The sequence below is a fragment of the Neopelma chrysocephalum genome, unplaced genomic scaffold (assembly GCF_003984885.1).
Source record: "Neopelma chrysocephalum unplaced genomic scaffold, ASM398488v2 Primary Assembly neopelma1_65, whole genome shotgun sequence".
Classification (NCBI taxonomy): domain Eukaryota; kingdom Metazoa; phylum Chordata; class Aves; order Passeriformes; family Pipridae; genus Neopelma; species Neopelma chrysocephalum.
Window position 1 is genome coordinate 3782763 of NW_020897722.1, and position 14905 is coordinate 3797667.

Below are 14905 nucleotides of genomic sequence, written 5' to 3' on the forward strand. Positions count from 1 at the left end.
CGTATTGCTGACACCAAAGAGACAGCTGGGCATTGATCAGGGAAAAGAAATAGGACAAGGGGCTCTAAGGGGGAAGAATCTGGGTTGGGGTGTGGAAGGAGATTTTTTGAGTGAGTGTGGATGCTGGTGGAGAGGCAGCGGATGACGTTTGGGCTCTGGAGGGATTTATGAGCCCTCATGACTTGGAGGTTGGGTAGTAAAAGTGAGCAATGGAGGCTGCGTGGGGCATCGTTCAGTGAGTTGAGGAGGGGCTGGCTGGGGACAACCACTGCACGTGGTGTCTTGGCAGACTGCGAGGGAGATGTGGTGACCCTGGAAAGTCCTTTGGGAGGGAGAGCTGTGTGCCAGGTTTTAAAGCATCTTTGTTTTCTGCCTGGAGCCCATGGAGGGAGCCTTGGGGAAAGGAGTTGGGAGAGATGTTGTCTTGTTCCTGGATTCCTTCTGACAGTAAAAGCTGAGGGAATTGGAGACTTGACAGCAAAAAACCCATGGGCTGTCCAGGTTTGTGGAAATACACAGTGGAGCTCTCCTTGAAAAGACTGCCTGTCAGCAGAATAGACTTGATGTTCTGAGATGCTTTCCCATGTGCCAAACCATATCCAGACAGGAGAACGAGGACCCTGGAAGGGGCTGTGGGGTGCAGTCCCGCGAGGCTGTGCTGCTCTGCTGAGCCCTGTGGGGTGCAGAGCATGGCCCAGGCAGGGGATGTGCTGGCAGGGAGCACCAGTAGTTGGGGGGAAGCAAACACCTTCCTCCTGGCCCCGTTAGACTGTCCAGGTGCTCGCTGCAAGCAGGGCTGGGATTTAGGAATGGATCATGTCACTGAAGCATAATATGGAGAGGGGCAGCAGGGAATTGTGAAAAAAATGAGTATGCAAGAAAGAAGCTAGGGAAAAAAACTGGGGAAAAGTAAGCCTAAAATCAGGTGCTGGGTGAAGACCTTGGATAAGGAAGGGAAGGATGGCCCCAGTACCTGGTTCTGGCAGAGCCAGGCTTGGCACTGCTGCTCGCTCGTGTGCAGGTGCCTCCTAACCCCTCACAGACACAGCTGCTGCCGTGCCAGGCTGTATCTGCAAGAGCTGTTCTGATTCTGGACAAGCGGCTACTCCAGCCAAACATCCAACCCCCTCCTTTTTGGATTCCTGCCCTCATCTGCCATATGTGTCCCTGCCTTGCCAGACCCTTTCTTGTTGCATGTCTCGGGGGAGTTGCAGATTTCTGCTAACGGGTTGAATTGCAGAGCGGAGCGCGCTGGTTTTGTGAGGGTCTGTATTGTTGGTTCTGCCTGTTGTGGTAGGACAGGGATTCGGAGCGTACCCAGTGCTCCCAGACTGGTTTACAAGAGCAGAAGGGGCTTCAGAAGGGGCAGAGACAAAACCTTTCCCCTCCATGAGACGTGCTAAGCAGGACTGGGTGGTTTGATGTAGGGATTTAGCTGCATCTCGGCTCTTTCTGAGATGGGAAATCTGCCACTCTCCTTCAGCAGCAGTGGTCCCCTTGGTCCTGTTGCTCTCAGGCTGGTGGCTGTCTTGTCCTGGGAGACCAGCCTGGCCTGGTGAATGGGTCCCGTGATGTCTTGAAGACATAACCTTGGACCACATAAACCTGTGTGCTGCCAGGAGCTGCCTCAGTGAGAATATCTTGATCACACAGAGAGCCTTGTCTGGTCCTTCAGGATTTGAACGTGGAACAACCTTGGGGAGAGAGAGAGTAATGTTTGGGTGTGCTGACTCCCATGTACTGCCTCTCCATGCCCAGAGCAAAGAGGACAGCTTTCCCCAGACCGTTTGTCCTGTCTGATGGTGCTGGGTTGTCTCTTAGGGCACGGACGCTCCGAAGATGACTGTGGGGATGAGAGGAGCCGCCACCGGGACAGCCACCTCCTGGCAGGGCGCTTGGAACGGGATCAGGAGAAGCTGCTCAGGTGAGGGTTGGTGGGAGATGGGGTCTCTTGCCATAGAGCCACAAGCTGTGCTCGGGGACAGCCTGTCTGGAGAGGGGATGGGGTTGCTCCCATCTGGTGTAGGTGCTGGCACCAGCCTTGCTGGTACAGAAAGAAATGTTGAAGAGGGTAAATGGGACTATAGGCAGATCCTGAATCCTAACAGACTTCTGCAAATCCATGCCTGCTCCAAAGGAATGGGGAGATGGGATGTCTTATTCTGGACATGATGTTAACCACCTCCATCACAGCTCTCCTCAAGTGACTGACCCTAGTTTGCAAACACTCGTTCTGCAGACTGGTCCATACCCTTGGGCTCCTCCGTCACTCAGACCGTCTCTCTCTCTCTCTTGCCTCCCATATAACAGAGAAAGCAAGGAGCTGGCAGATTTTGCCCGGATCCACCCCTCCAGCTGCACCACGAACGGTTTGAACTCCAACCTCATGGTGACGGGAGGCCCAGCCCTGGCGGGCTCCGGGCGCTGGTCTGCAGACCCAGCTTCGCACTTGGCTGCCCACCCCTGGCTCCCCAGGACAGGGAGCCCCTCCATGTGGCTGGCTGGCCATCCCTATGGTGAGTGCCCTGGGAGGGAGCGGTGTCCATGGGGTGTTCACACGGATGAAATCCAGGGAGAGGTGTTGCTGTGTACCCAGTGAGGCTGCTCGCTGTTCACAGGCAAGGAGGTATTTTGGAGCAGTCAAATGGTGGATGACTTCTTGACTGGATAGAAGCTGCCTGCATCCTCTGAGTTGTGACTTGGGTGTTTCTTCTTCCAGGACTTGGTCACCCTTCCCTGCACCAGGGCATGACTCCAGGCTTCCCCCCTGCCATGGGGGGAGCTCTCCCTTCCGCCTACCAGTTTGCCAGAGACCCGCAGTCGGGGCAGCTTGTTGTGATCCCCAGCGAGCACTTGCCACACTTTGGTAAGGATGTGAGCGTGTCCCTGAGGACCATTCTTTGACAGCTGTGGGGAAAACAGGCTTTGGAGAGGGCTAGAGAGGAGCATATGTAACTATGGGGACCAGCAGCCACAGCTGTAGGGTGGGTGTGAGATGGCCTCTCATTAGGTGTGTTTTGGAGATGGAGATGTACGATCTTCAGCAGTGGCTCTTCATACCCTATAGAGGTAGAGTTCCTTGGTTAGGAGAATCTGTTCATGGGCTCAGCCATGGACAGTCAAAACAAGAGTGCCTGGAGAGCAAAGCAAGTCTGATGACTCCAGGACCCAGGGTTGATGGGAATGGGGCTGCCAAGGGAAAGACAGCACTCTCTCCCCTCTGCATTTCCTCATAGCCCAGTGTTTGGCATCCCCCACACCCTGGGATAGAGATACTTGCCCTGAGTGATCCTGAATCCTCTAGGTATCCTTACCCTGCTGCCTCCCTGACTTCAACTCTGCTCATTCCACAGCAGAGCTGATGGACCGGGCACCCCCACTGTGGCCTGCCATGTACCCCCCGACCAGGAGCTCCCTCCAGCACGCTCACCAGCTCCAGCTCCTCTCTCATCAGCAGCTGCTGCGGCAGCACGAACTGTACATCCTGCAGCAGCAAGCGGCCCACGCCATGGAGCTGCAGAGGAGTGCCCAGCTTGTGGTATGTTTTCGAGAGCTTCTTGCTTGGGTGTGAAACAAGCCTGAAGTTGGAGTGTCTGGGGAGAAGAAGCAGCTGTGTCTGTGTGGCAAGTGTGTCTCAAGGGTCTGGATGCACGGAGTGATCCTTCCCTGGTCCCTGGGATATGAAGCACTTGGTACATCCTGCAGTTAGAGTGGGGTTTGGATGGGTTTGGTGTAGAGCCATTGAGCGGTGCTGTCAGGAGAGCTGCCCAGCAGCGTGGCATGGATTCCTTCCCTAGGGATGTCTCTGTATAGTTGAGTGGTTTCATCCCTGGTCACCTCCAAACAAACCTTGTGAGCAGCTCAGAGAAGCAGCTGCAGGACTTGTAGCAATCACACTGGCTCCTGGAGACAGCTCCCATTCACAAAATGGTTTTGGAAGTCATGAACTTTGGTATTTTACACCCAGTTCATTTTTATAGGGCTCCTCTGGTTTTCAGCCTTGGCTTTACAAGTGGGCTTGCAAGGCTGGAGACTTAGAAATAGAAATGATTTGCTTTGGATGCAAGCGAAAGCTGAAACACCCTTCTCAGGACTCCTGGAACTGAAATTTGTAAAGAAGCTGTTGCAGATCAGTGTCACCCTCCATCAAATTGGTTTTAAAATGGTGTTGCATCAGGTAACACGTTTATTCCGGTGCATATTTGATCAGTCCACGTTTTGGTCTTTCTTGGTGGTAGGTCAGTGCTGCTTTCCAGGAACAGGAGGAGGTGTCGTGCTGACATTTGCTCTGTTCTTGTCACAGGAGAGATTGAAGGCCAACGAGCAGCGTGTGGATATGGAAGAGAAGGTGACAAAGCGGAGCCTGGACAGTGCCAAATCAGGCCTTTCCTCCTCAGCCTCGGGACTGGTGCACCGAAAACCACCCGTGCTGTCTCCCAGCGCCTCCACGTCCTACAGCAAGGCTGTGAGTCCACCTCCCCTCTCTCCCAGGGCCTCACCCGTGTCTGTGCTCAAAGCTGAGGTGATCCAAAAGATGGAGGAGCCACCTTCGCAGCCAGCCTACTCCTACCCCGCCACCCCCAGCTCCCATCCTTCCAGCCCGCCCCCCGCCTCTCCACCCCCTGCCCCTGCCATCCCTCCAAAGGAAGAGGCACCTGAGACCGTGGACAAGAAAGACTTGGAGCTGGAAAAAGAGGCTGCTGGTCCATATCAGGCCTTGTTCCCAGGTAAGAGAGCCCTGCTTTGGCAGACTCCCGTTGTGTTTGTGCCTGCCTCCCTTTTTCTCCTCAGTCTTTCCTGCTTCTGTCCCTTCCCCTAGGGAAAACCACATAGCTCCTCTAAAAGGCAGGGGAGAAGCAAGGAGCAGGGGTGGTGTGAGGGACTGGGATCGATGCCTGGGTCTGAGGGGCACCTGGGGCTGTAGGCTCTTTTCTTCCCTTGCGTCCAGCCTGGGTTGATTCTTCCAGGGCTGCAGTCCCAGTGGGAGAGGATGCAAGAGGCAGATCTCTCTCCAGCTTCAGGAGAGTGCTGGAAAGTTGCAGAAGGGATTTCTGGGGTGCTGCTGCCTCTGGCAGCTTGAACAGGGGAGAGGTGCCAAAAGCAGCTACTGCTTGAGAACAGGAAGAGACCAGAGATGATGAATGCAAAGGGAACCATCTCTATGCCTTAGTGAGAGAGAACGTGCTTTGGAGACCCATCCATTACACAACCTGTCCTTTCTGATATCTTGCAGAGATCCCCCCTGGATATCCATTCCAGTCCCTGCCTCCCTCCTTTGGAAGACATTATCCCTACCTCATCCAGCCTGCCCCAGCATCTGATGCAGATGGCCTGGCTCCTGACGTCCCGCTGCCTGCTGAAGGGTCTGAGCACATGGAGCTTTCCTCAGAGGTCAAGCCCATCCACCTGTCTCCGTCCAAAATCCTAGAGCCCATCCAAGCAGCAGCAGAAGAGGAATCCTTGGAAGAGAGGGTGAAATCAGAGGTGCAGATGGAGGAAAGCCAAGAAGGCATCTGTGAGCAGGACATGGGGACTCTGAACATCACCACCTCCGCAGCCGTCCCAGTGCAGAACGTGGAAAATTGCAATCTCCTGTTACATCAAGGGGAAACCCTGGGTGCTATGGAGCAGGACCAGGAAGACCTCCAGAGCTGCTCACCTCCTTACCAGGTTGTGGCCTGTCCTGCAGAAGCAGAGGCTGAGGCAGAGACCGGGAGTGGAGCAGAAACCTGTTCCATGCACATGGACTATGATGGTTTGCTCGTGCATGCAGAGAATGAGCCACCGGAGATGGACTTGACGACCCAGCGGGAGGAGGCCTCTGTAGCCATGGATCTGCAGAGCGCCGATGTGCCCCGGGGGAGGGAGTTTCCCAGCCTGCCCCCTGAGGAGGGGGAGCAGGGGCCAGAGATCCCTTCCTATACAGAAGAGGCAATCTCTTGCCAAATCCCAGATCTGGACATCAAGCCGGGTGACCCGCTGGCTGGGATGAATGCTTTGGTGGCTGCTACAGAAATGCCTCAGGCTTGTTCCTTGTTGACTACCACCACTGTCACTCCATCCCAGATGAAGGTGGAGGTGTTAACTGACCAGACCCTGGAGCACTCCTTCCTGCAGGGGATCACTTTGCTGAGTGAAATTGCAGAGATGGAGCTGGAGAAACGGAAGCAAGAAATGCAAAGTAAGTTGTGAGTGTGGAGTCTGGTGAGCTTTGGGCCAGGGTGGGTCTCCCAGGGTATGGTCCCTGTGCTCTCCGTGTGGGCAGGAGAGCTGAGGCACAGGTGGGGTCTCTTGCAGCCTCAGCCAGGCAGCAAGAAGAGGATTGCCCTGAGTTGCAGGAGTGACTGGTACTTTGGATGGGGTTGGAGCAGGGTTTTCGTTGCAGTAGGCTGAGCTACGTGTGGCTTTTGTACTGCTCTCCCCTTCCAAAGGCCCTCGCCATGTCTAGACAGTCTGTGGTATGTGTAGCGGAAATGGAGCCCCAGTTGCTGGGAGCTGCCAGGGTAACACCCTTCTGGCAGGCACTGAGTCTACAGTCTGTTGGGGTTTGGCACAAGAGGTCCCAGTAGCTCCAGATGACACTTTCCAAGAGCTTGGCAGGTCCTGAAAAGAATCTCACCTTCCAGTAACTTCCTGAGGTGAGACATGATGGGAACTGCCACTTGCACCATGACTGGGTACAACAGGAGGTCTCAGGTGGGGGCTAAGGGTGGCTGGGAGGCTCCTTGAGCAGCCATAGTCCAGAAAGGACCATCAGCCTCTCCTCATGCCTGTTGGAGAAGCAGTCTTGGAATGTGAATGTCTATAACTTCTTTTTTCTGTCCTTCCCAGCAGGTCCAGAGAGTTTTCCTGTCCGGCCAACACTGGAGAGTTTGCTGGCTGCCAGCACCCACATGCTCATGGAAGTACTTTCCACCCCCTTTATGGAAAGTCTGAAAACCATCCGGCTGCCTCGAGAGCTGAATCCCAACAAAAAGTACAGCTGGATGCAGAAGAAAGATGAACCAGTAAGTAGCTCTTAGCGTGGCTGAGCCTGAAAAGCCCCAGTGCATCCACTCCCACGACTCACTGTCACAGCCCCAGTTTGGGGGGCTCGTGCTGCCTGTCTGCATTCAGCAGAGCGAGCTGGCGCTTCCCTCATGTTCCTGACTGCAAGGAGTTGGTGTGCCTGATTTAGCTTCCTGCCCTGTGTGTGAATCAAGGTTCAGCAGGACCCTGGGCAGCCCTAGAAGTGGCGTTTGTCATACAAAGCAGGAGGAACTCATGTTTTGGCAACGGGGGGCATAAATATGGTGTCAGGAGGGTTTTTCCTTGATTTTTTCCTTGCTGACTCCTCCCCATGAGAGAGACCGACAAATTATTTTGTACCCAGCAAGTAAGTGTTGCAAGATAGGACATATTGTGATCTGTCTTTTTAAACAAGGGAAAAGAGACTCCATGGCTGTATTTTATCCTGCAGGTTCTTTCCCAGGGTTGCAGTCCCTCAAAGCTGATGCCATCCCGTGCATAAGCCACAGAACATCTTTGCTTGGCGGGTTTCCTTGGTGCTGCTGTGGGGCCGTGCTTGTGGGCAAGGGGTCTCTGCAGCACCAAGGGCTTTCTGCCAGCCTGCACGCCTTGGCCATTGCAAAGGCACCCAGTGGGCACCACCTGGGCGTGTCTGACTCTCTTGCCCCCTCTTGCCTCCCCACCCTAGATGTACTCCATCAAATCGGCCATCGAGAACATGGACGCGATGGAGCTGGACTACAGGATGAGGCTGGCGGAGCTGCAGCGGCGCTACAAGGAGAAGCAGCGGGAGCTGGTGAAGCTGCAGCGCCGCAGGGACTCCGAGTAAGTCACAGGCTGCTCACTTGGTCTTGTTTTTTTCCAGCTGGGCACTTCCGCTGCCTTTTGGTCCGGGAGAGAAAACAGCCCTCCATCCCTCCCTGTCTCTTCTCCTCTCCTCCTGGTACATCCCGCCAGAGCTTTTCACAGCACACTCCTAGGCTATGTGACACGACAACCTGGTAACTGGTGAATGCAGCTGGGAGACTGTGTTAGAGACAACCTTGGCTTCAGCAGCTCAGTTTAGCAGTTTGGTGGCAGGCGAAGGTTCTGGGTTGGCTCCCGTTCTTGCTTGCTTTCTTTTAATTATTTTCCCTTTTTCTTCTTTTTGGTTTTATTTTCTTTATTTTTTTCCCTGTTCGTTTTGCTTTTTGGTTGCAAAGTTTGCTTTTGCTTTTTTTTTCCTTTGCCTTTTTTTTTGGTTTTTTAGGTTTGTTTTTTTTTGTTGCCTTGGTTAACAGTGAAGCGTGTGGTTTTTTTAAAGGGAAAAGCATGACGAGAAAAGTAGAAGCTTGGCGAGAAGAGGCCCTGGAAGGCCCAGGAAGAGGAAACTTGGATCAAGCGCTCTGTCACCCATTAAGGAGAGAGGGAAGAGTGACAGCAAGAGTGGAAAGTAAGGCTGGAATTTGGGGAAGACGGGAAAATGGCAGGGTCGCTGCACCAGGGTCTTACTTGGGGAGAGCATCTCGGATGCAGCGGGGGCTCGCCAGGGCCGGTCGCTGGCTGCAGTGGTGTTGTGGAAGCGTGTGCCTTGAACGTGAGCGTGTCCTTACGGTGGGAATACGGTGCCAGCGTCCTCCCTCCCCGCAGGTAGAGCACGTGTCTGTGGTGTTGGGTGCAAGTAGGACAGTAAGTTGAGCAGTGGTGAGGTGATGCGGAGCAGCTGGCTGGGCAGGGACCTGTAGGTGAGCTCGTGGTGTCAGGGAGTGTGTTCTCGTGTGTTTTCAGGAGAGCAGATGGTGCAAGCAGATGCTGTAGAACTAATTGCAGGGATGTTGATGTCAAAAACGGGAAGAGCAGGGCTATTCCAGGTTATCTACTTAGTAGCAACTTTGTGCTGTGTTTCTTCTGTCTTTCTCTCTGTTCCCTGAATCAGTGGGAGTTGGTTTCACCTGACCTCTGTCTTTCAAGAGTCTGGACGATACTCTCCTTTGCTTTTTTGTCTTTTGCAAGTCCAGCTACCCTTGTTTGGATGCCCAGATCCCACCACTGCTGGCCATCTAACCATCCATAGATAGCCAGGCCTCTTCAATGGGAAGGCACCTCCAAGCTGCCTTCCTTTGTGCTCTGTATTTTTGCAAATGTCCTTTCAAGACTACAAATTAGATTCAGGTGCCCAGCTCCCACTGACCAGCACTTCTGAAAATCTGTCCTCTCGGTGGCTCTCTGTTTTGTTCTTTGTGTTTGGGTGGCTGGACAGGCTGGAGCCATCCAGAGGTGGCTGGAGTTGTGCATGTTGGCGTGTGTGATGGTGTGGTGTGTGCATGTCCCCACATCACAGGAGTGCTTGAGCAGGCTGTTGTGGGAGATGGAGATGCACCCTCAGCGAGCGTCCAGGGCCTGAGGTGTTGGTTTAGCTGTCTGTGGAGGTCAGCAGAGAGGACGGAGGGGAGGGAAAACGCCTGGAAGCTGAGGAGGCTGCCCCATATCAGTGGCTTTGTGGTGATGGTACAACCAGCAGGTTTAGTGTGAAGGAGGCAGCATATGAGAGCTGTTAATGGAGGCTTGGTAGGGGTCTTGAGGTGTTGACTGATCATCCACCTCATAGTTACTGGAGATGACTGGGGAGTAGGAAAAGATGTGCTTGCAGTCTCACCTACTTTATTTTTTATTTTATTTTCTTATTTATTTACCCTCTTCTTTTCCCCCAAATCCCAAAGCGAGTCCAATGACACAGATCGCAAATGCCTCTTGCAGAGGGTCCAGGCTTATAGTCAGAGTGAGCCAGTCCCTGCAGTGCCCTTGTCCCTCCATGTCACCCCCACGTGACAGTTCCTTGCCACCTCCTTGCTCATACCCAAGCAGTACCCGAGCAACCAAAGCAAGTGCCTGGGCAGTGAGGCACTTCCCTAGGCCTTAGGAGTCTCTCTCTGCACCTACAGAGGCCATGGAAGTAGAAGTAGGAAAAGACCTTCAGGGCCAGCTCAGCTGTCTGTCTTCCTGTTGCTGCTCTGTACCAAATCAGGCACTTTTTGGTGGCTGTTACTAAGACACCAAGTATTTCCTTTCAGAGACCACTTTGCAGGTCTCTGATTTCAGGCACTCTCGTCTGTGCTGGTGGCCAAGAGTTTGCAAGAAGGGCTCTCTGGCTCTCCCGTTTGGTGGAAAACCTTGTCCAAACTGCTGTCACTTCACAGTGGACTTGGCTCCCGCTGAGGATCCCCGTTGTCCTAGGAGGCATTTAACCTCACTTTTGAGCTTGGTGGGGTTCACAGGGAGGAAAGCCCCCCACCTTGACCCATCCTGTGCTTGGCTTCCAGACTGAGCAAGTCCTTGTTGCTCTCCGAAGACTCTGAGACTGGCGAGGGCATGAAGAAGAGGCACAAAGGGGCCCTCCCGGAGGAGGACGAGGATGTGGAGAGCAGCAGTGGCAAGATGAAAGGGAGGAACCAGAGCTGGGAAGAGCATGATGCGGCTCCCAGCTTCTCAAATGAGGTCAGTGCCCTCGTGGGGAAGATGGAGCCACGGGCCGAAAGCCGATCTCGCTCCTGCTTTGCTAGTGTTGGCTTGTAGGATAACTCCTCCTGATCTTCCAGTGTCTGCTTTCAGTTCACATGGGTTTAGATGCTCCTCATGAGAGGACTGTGCAGTGGAGGGGCTAGTGCTGGCTGTCAGAGGTTGAACCTCTTTAGTAGGCAGCAGAGTCAAGTGCCTTCAAGCCAACCAGAGTCTTGTAGTGCTGCACCAGCTCTGAATCCAGAGCAGGGCTTGTCTTACCCCTTTGCCTGTCAAGATAGTGGAGGGAGGGAGGAAAGGGAGCGCAGCCTTGGTATTTTAAATGCAGGGTTTTCTTCTGCTCCTGTTGAGGCAACGAGATATTTACTGGAGCTTTAAGCTGCTGATGAAATCCAAAATGCACACAGGCGAAGTACTGAGTTAGAGCTGCTGTTATCTAGCTGTAGCACATGTAAAGTATATTTACTTTTTCCAAGAAGCAAGAAAATACTGAAAAGGTTGTAACAGCCCTGGCTGCAATGCAGCGGTGCTGATGCTCTAGCTGAGAAATATTTGGGTCTTTTTGGCATCCTAGCCTCTGGAGCTGGTTGATTATGTGGAAATCCGTATTTATTTGGCTGGGGTTATGGGTAAAGAAGATTTTTAATCCTTATGATTCAGAGGAAAGCTTGTAAAACCAATCCAAACATATCCTAAAAAACAGGTGTTGAGAAAAAAGGACTCCAAAACGTCTTGTTCTATGAACATGTTTCTTTTGGAAGAACATTCAGTTTTTCTAAGTTAATCTTGTGATTTTGTAGTGCTCAGTAAGAGGAAAGCTGTACTGTTTGCTGACATCTTCCTCTTCTTTCTCCCTAGCACCATGGTGGGTTATGGCAACTGGGACCTAAAACTATCATCTTGAGCCTTTATTAACTAGAGTATTTGAGGCTGTTACGAGGGCTAGTAAAATCCCTCAGGTCTGCCATGATATCTGCTCTGTATTCACCTGGTCTCTTCCTTTCACCCTGACAGTTAAAGATCAAAAAGAAGAAGGTGCCATCAGATCAGGAGCAGCTGGCCAGCAAGCTTGACAAGGCCCTGTCACTCACCAAACAAGACAAGCTCAAATCCCCCTTCAAGTTTGCAGACAGCTCTGTGGGAAAGACAAAAACTAGTGGAGGTGGCAGTAGGTACCTCCCACCCCACGAGGCTCTGCCAAGCAAGGAGGAGAAGAAGAGCCTAACCAAGAACCTGGGCCTGTCACTGAAAACCACCAAGGAAGGTAAAAACAAAGTGGCTGCCAAAATGAAGAAGATGGAGGTGGGGTTAAAAGTCAAAAATCAGCTCAAGGTTTCCCATTCACCAGCAATATCTGAAGTTAGCAGCTACTCCTATAGTAAGTAACCCCTCATTTATCTCTTCTATCTCTTCTGTATGTTGTGGGGGGTTGTGGTGGGGGTTTCTGGCCTCTTGGAAGGGGTCTTGGAGATGGGTCTGTTTCTGCTCATGAGTGAAAAGTGACTCCTTCCCTGGCTAATCAATGCTGCTGCATCTTCAGGGTCAGCATGGGTTGTCCACCCACCTTGCTGTGCAAGAGGTAGCCAATATCAGCGTGTCTTCCTGACCTGTTTTGTTCTCATCATCAGTGGGGGAAAATGCTTCCAAAAAGAGGTTGACCCACTTCAACCTGAGTGGACTGACAAAAATTCTTGCTTTTGGTAGGAGTAGACACTCTTTTTCTACCTGTCAGACAAGCATTCAGAACCTCTGCTCCAGAGGTGGTTAAGAGTTGGCTTTTGAAGTCCTTGTTGAGTGTAGTGGGTTTGGCTTTAGGATTATGCCATGGAGTCCATTGGAAAGGCAAAGCCTGCCAGTGACACTGATGTTCCTGAGCATCCTCCTGCCCTTCAGTGTTGTGCCTTGATTCCTGGCTGACTGTGCTCAGCCTTCCCATCTGTCTCATCAGTGATTGTCCCCACCCCACATCCTGTGTGGTGATTGCTATTTCTGAACCCAAAGTGCACCCGAGGTAAAGGTTCCAGCAAGCAACCCCTGTTACAGAAGGAAAAATTGAAATTGCCAGTAGTGTTGGGAAAACAGTAGAACGAAAGGTAGGAGAGTCTTTAACAATTCAGACAGACATTGGGGCAGAGTTTATGGTCTGAGACCCGGTTGTGTAATGGTCTCAGCTCACTTGCACACACATCTTTTCCTTTGCTTGCAGCTATTTAAAACCGTGTTGGAACCTTTATGGGGTGTTTGTGTGCATAACAAATGCATCTCTCGGTGCAACACTAGTTTAGAAATTTCACTAATGGGGAAGATGAACTAGTGATTGTCCAACGGAACAAATGTTTGGCATGAAATTAGCCATTTACATGGCAAAATAAGAGCCATTGTGTCCACTGGACTCGAACACAGCCTTTGGCTGATTGTGCTGTACACGCTACCCAGCAGTTCTGTTCTTGAATGTGCTTCACCCCCCAAGGACAGACACATGGCTCCTAAACTAGGAGTTCTGGAGCTAATGGGAGGAGGAGGCATGGGCTGTTGCTGAAACTAAAAGCTTTGGCTTGTGGCAGAGGGAGCTTTTACAGTGCCCTTGCACTTGGTACTTTGGTTTCATGAACAAAAACTCCCACCCAGACCTAACAGAGCTTCTATTTGACCACTGTCCAGTGAGTGTTCCAGTGTAGGAGTGGGCCTCTTTTCCACACAAGTCTCAACTCTGAGGAAATGGCTCAGCTTTGGTGTGTGGTTTTTCATCTGTGTGCAGGTTCAAGCAAAGGCCTTCAGCCTGTCATTTGGTTACTCAGGCATGGTGAATTTGGGGAGGCAGGTCGAGCATATGGCAGCACCTCCCATGACTGGTGGGCTGCTCATGTGGAGGAGGAGAAGCAGGACTGGCGCCAAGTCCTTCTGCCTCGTAACGTCTTGATTTTCTAGCTGGAGTCCTGAAAACTTTGGGCATAGATCCAAAGGGAGAGCTGAGCATCGTATTCCCACAAATTTTAAAAGTCAGGTGTCCAAAATAATTTGTATGTTTGGGCTTTGGGCCTCCTGAAGTCAACATCCCCTGTTTCTTCCTCTCTACAACCCAATGCAGTGGAGTTGGGGAGTGATGCCCAGCGTGGGCTAACACTGGAGAGCATCTGCTGCTGCTCACAGGCTGGAACAGTCCCCGCCACAGTGTTTGTAATGTTGTGGAGCCGGTGGTGTGTTCACAAGTGAGGAGGTGACAATTTATACCCGCTTCTATTGTGTCCAGGGGGACCATATGTTTCCTGTTCCACTCATCAGATGCCAGAGAGGACTGCTGGTGACTTTTCACCTCCCACAAGGCTTAGCAGCAGCTTTGTAAAGCCACGGTTCGCAGACCGAGGAGCGGCTTGCTCCCTGCTCCGTTTGGGTGTCTGTGGTGGTGTGTTTGAAGTCAGACATTTGGAGTTAGATGTGCTGCCTGTGGTGAAAACCCTTGGAGAAAGTTGGTTCATGTAGAAAAGGAGATTTAGGTCGAGAGTGTAGAATATCACCATGGTGAAGACTAATTCACGTTGATGGTCCAGTTGTTGACGTTGCTGTGCTTTTGGTGGACATCTTCATAGCAGAAGTGTCTGCCTTAGTTTTCTGCTGCTGAGATAAAACACTCCTTGGATCTTGTCTTAAGGGAGGACAGGAGGTGTTTGGCCAAGGTGGAGAGTGTCCATTTCTGATGGAAAGAAGGAAATGTGAATTTCTTTGTTTATTCAACACCCACTTGTTGAGCACGAGGCTTGTGGTGGAGTGGGCAGGGGTGGACAATGGCAGCCCCTCCTGTAGCCTCCTTCACCTCCTCGTTTAGAGCATCTTCACAAAGAGATGCACCAAAGCTCCCCCAAACCCACCCGAAAACCCCAAACCCCCATTCTGTGATGTAACGCTCTTCCCACCCGCTTTGACCACAGATACGGACTCGGAGGAGGAGGGATCCCTGAGGGACGAGTGGCCAGCACAGCCCCCGTCCGCGCCCAAGCCGCGACCGCCCGGTCTGTACAGCACGACGGCCAGGAAGGGCGGCCGGGCAGGCGGTGGCCCCAAGGCGGCCCCGCGCAGCGCGGCGGCCGGGCGGCCGCTGAAGCCGAAGGCGGCGGCGGGGCGGAAGCAGCCCTTCTGCCTGCTGCTGCGGGAGGCCGAGGCGGGATCTTCCTTCAGCGACTCCTCGGAGGACTCGTTCGATCAAGGTTACTAGTTTATAGCAAACGCACCCCCAAACGCACCCCCTGCCGTGGCCGTGTGGGAGCGGGGCGGGGGCGAGGCAGTGAGGGGCCTGTGGGCCGGGGTCAGCCATTTTGATGGTCGGAGCCAGGGTGGCCATCTTTGTCCTTGGCAGCGTAGCCTGCTTTATCACCCCACGGTTATTTTTTATCCTTTTTGTACCTGT

At 52.7% G+C, this 14905-nt stretch overlaps 1 protein-coding gene across 5 annotated transcripts in view; it reads left to right on the plus strand.

The window, feature by feature from the left end:
* TNRC18 (trinucleotide repeat containing 18) overlaps positions 1–14905 on the plus strand; it is a 56882-nt gene that overhangs the window by 22198 nt on the left and 19779 nt on the right. Inside the window, exons 5-16 of one of the 5 annotated variants that reach the window (XM_027683444.1) lie at positions 1822–1924; positions 2311–2516; positions 2720–2866; positions 3354–3538; positions 4304–4727; positions 5234–6181; positions 6832–7007; positions 7697–7833; positions 8312–8440; positions 10308–10482; positions 11518–11881; positions 14430–14705. In XM_027683444.1, coding sequence (XP_027539245.1) covers positions 1822–1924; positions 2311–2516; positions 2720–2866; positions 3354–3538; positions 4304–4727; positions 5234–6181; positions 6832–7007; positions 7697–7833; positions 8312–8440; positions 10308–10482; positions 11518–11881; positions 14430–14705 — 3270 coding nt within the window. The remainder of the gene's footprint in view (positions 1–1821; positions 1925–2310; positions 2517–2719; positions 2867–3353; positions 3539–4303; positions 4728–5233; positions 6182–6831; positions 7008–7696; positions 7834–8311; positions 8441–10307; positions 10483–11517; positions 11882–14429; positions 14706–14905) is intronic. The other 4 variants (XM_027683446.1, XM_027683447.1, XM_027683449.1 and 1 more) reach the window with 4 other exon arrangements.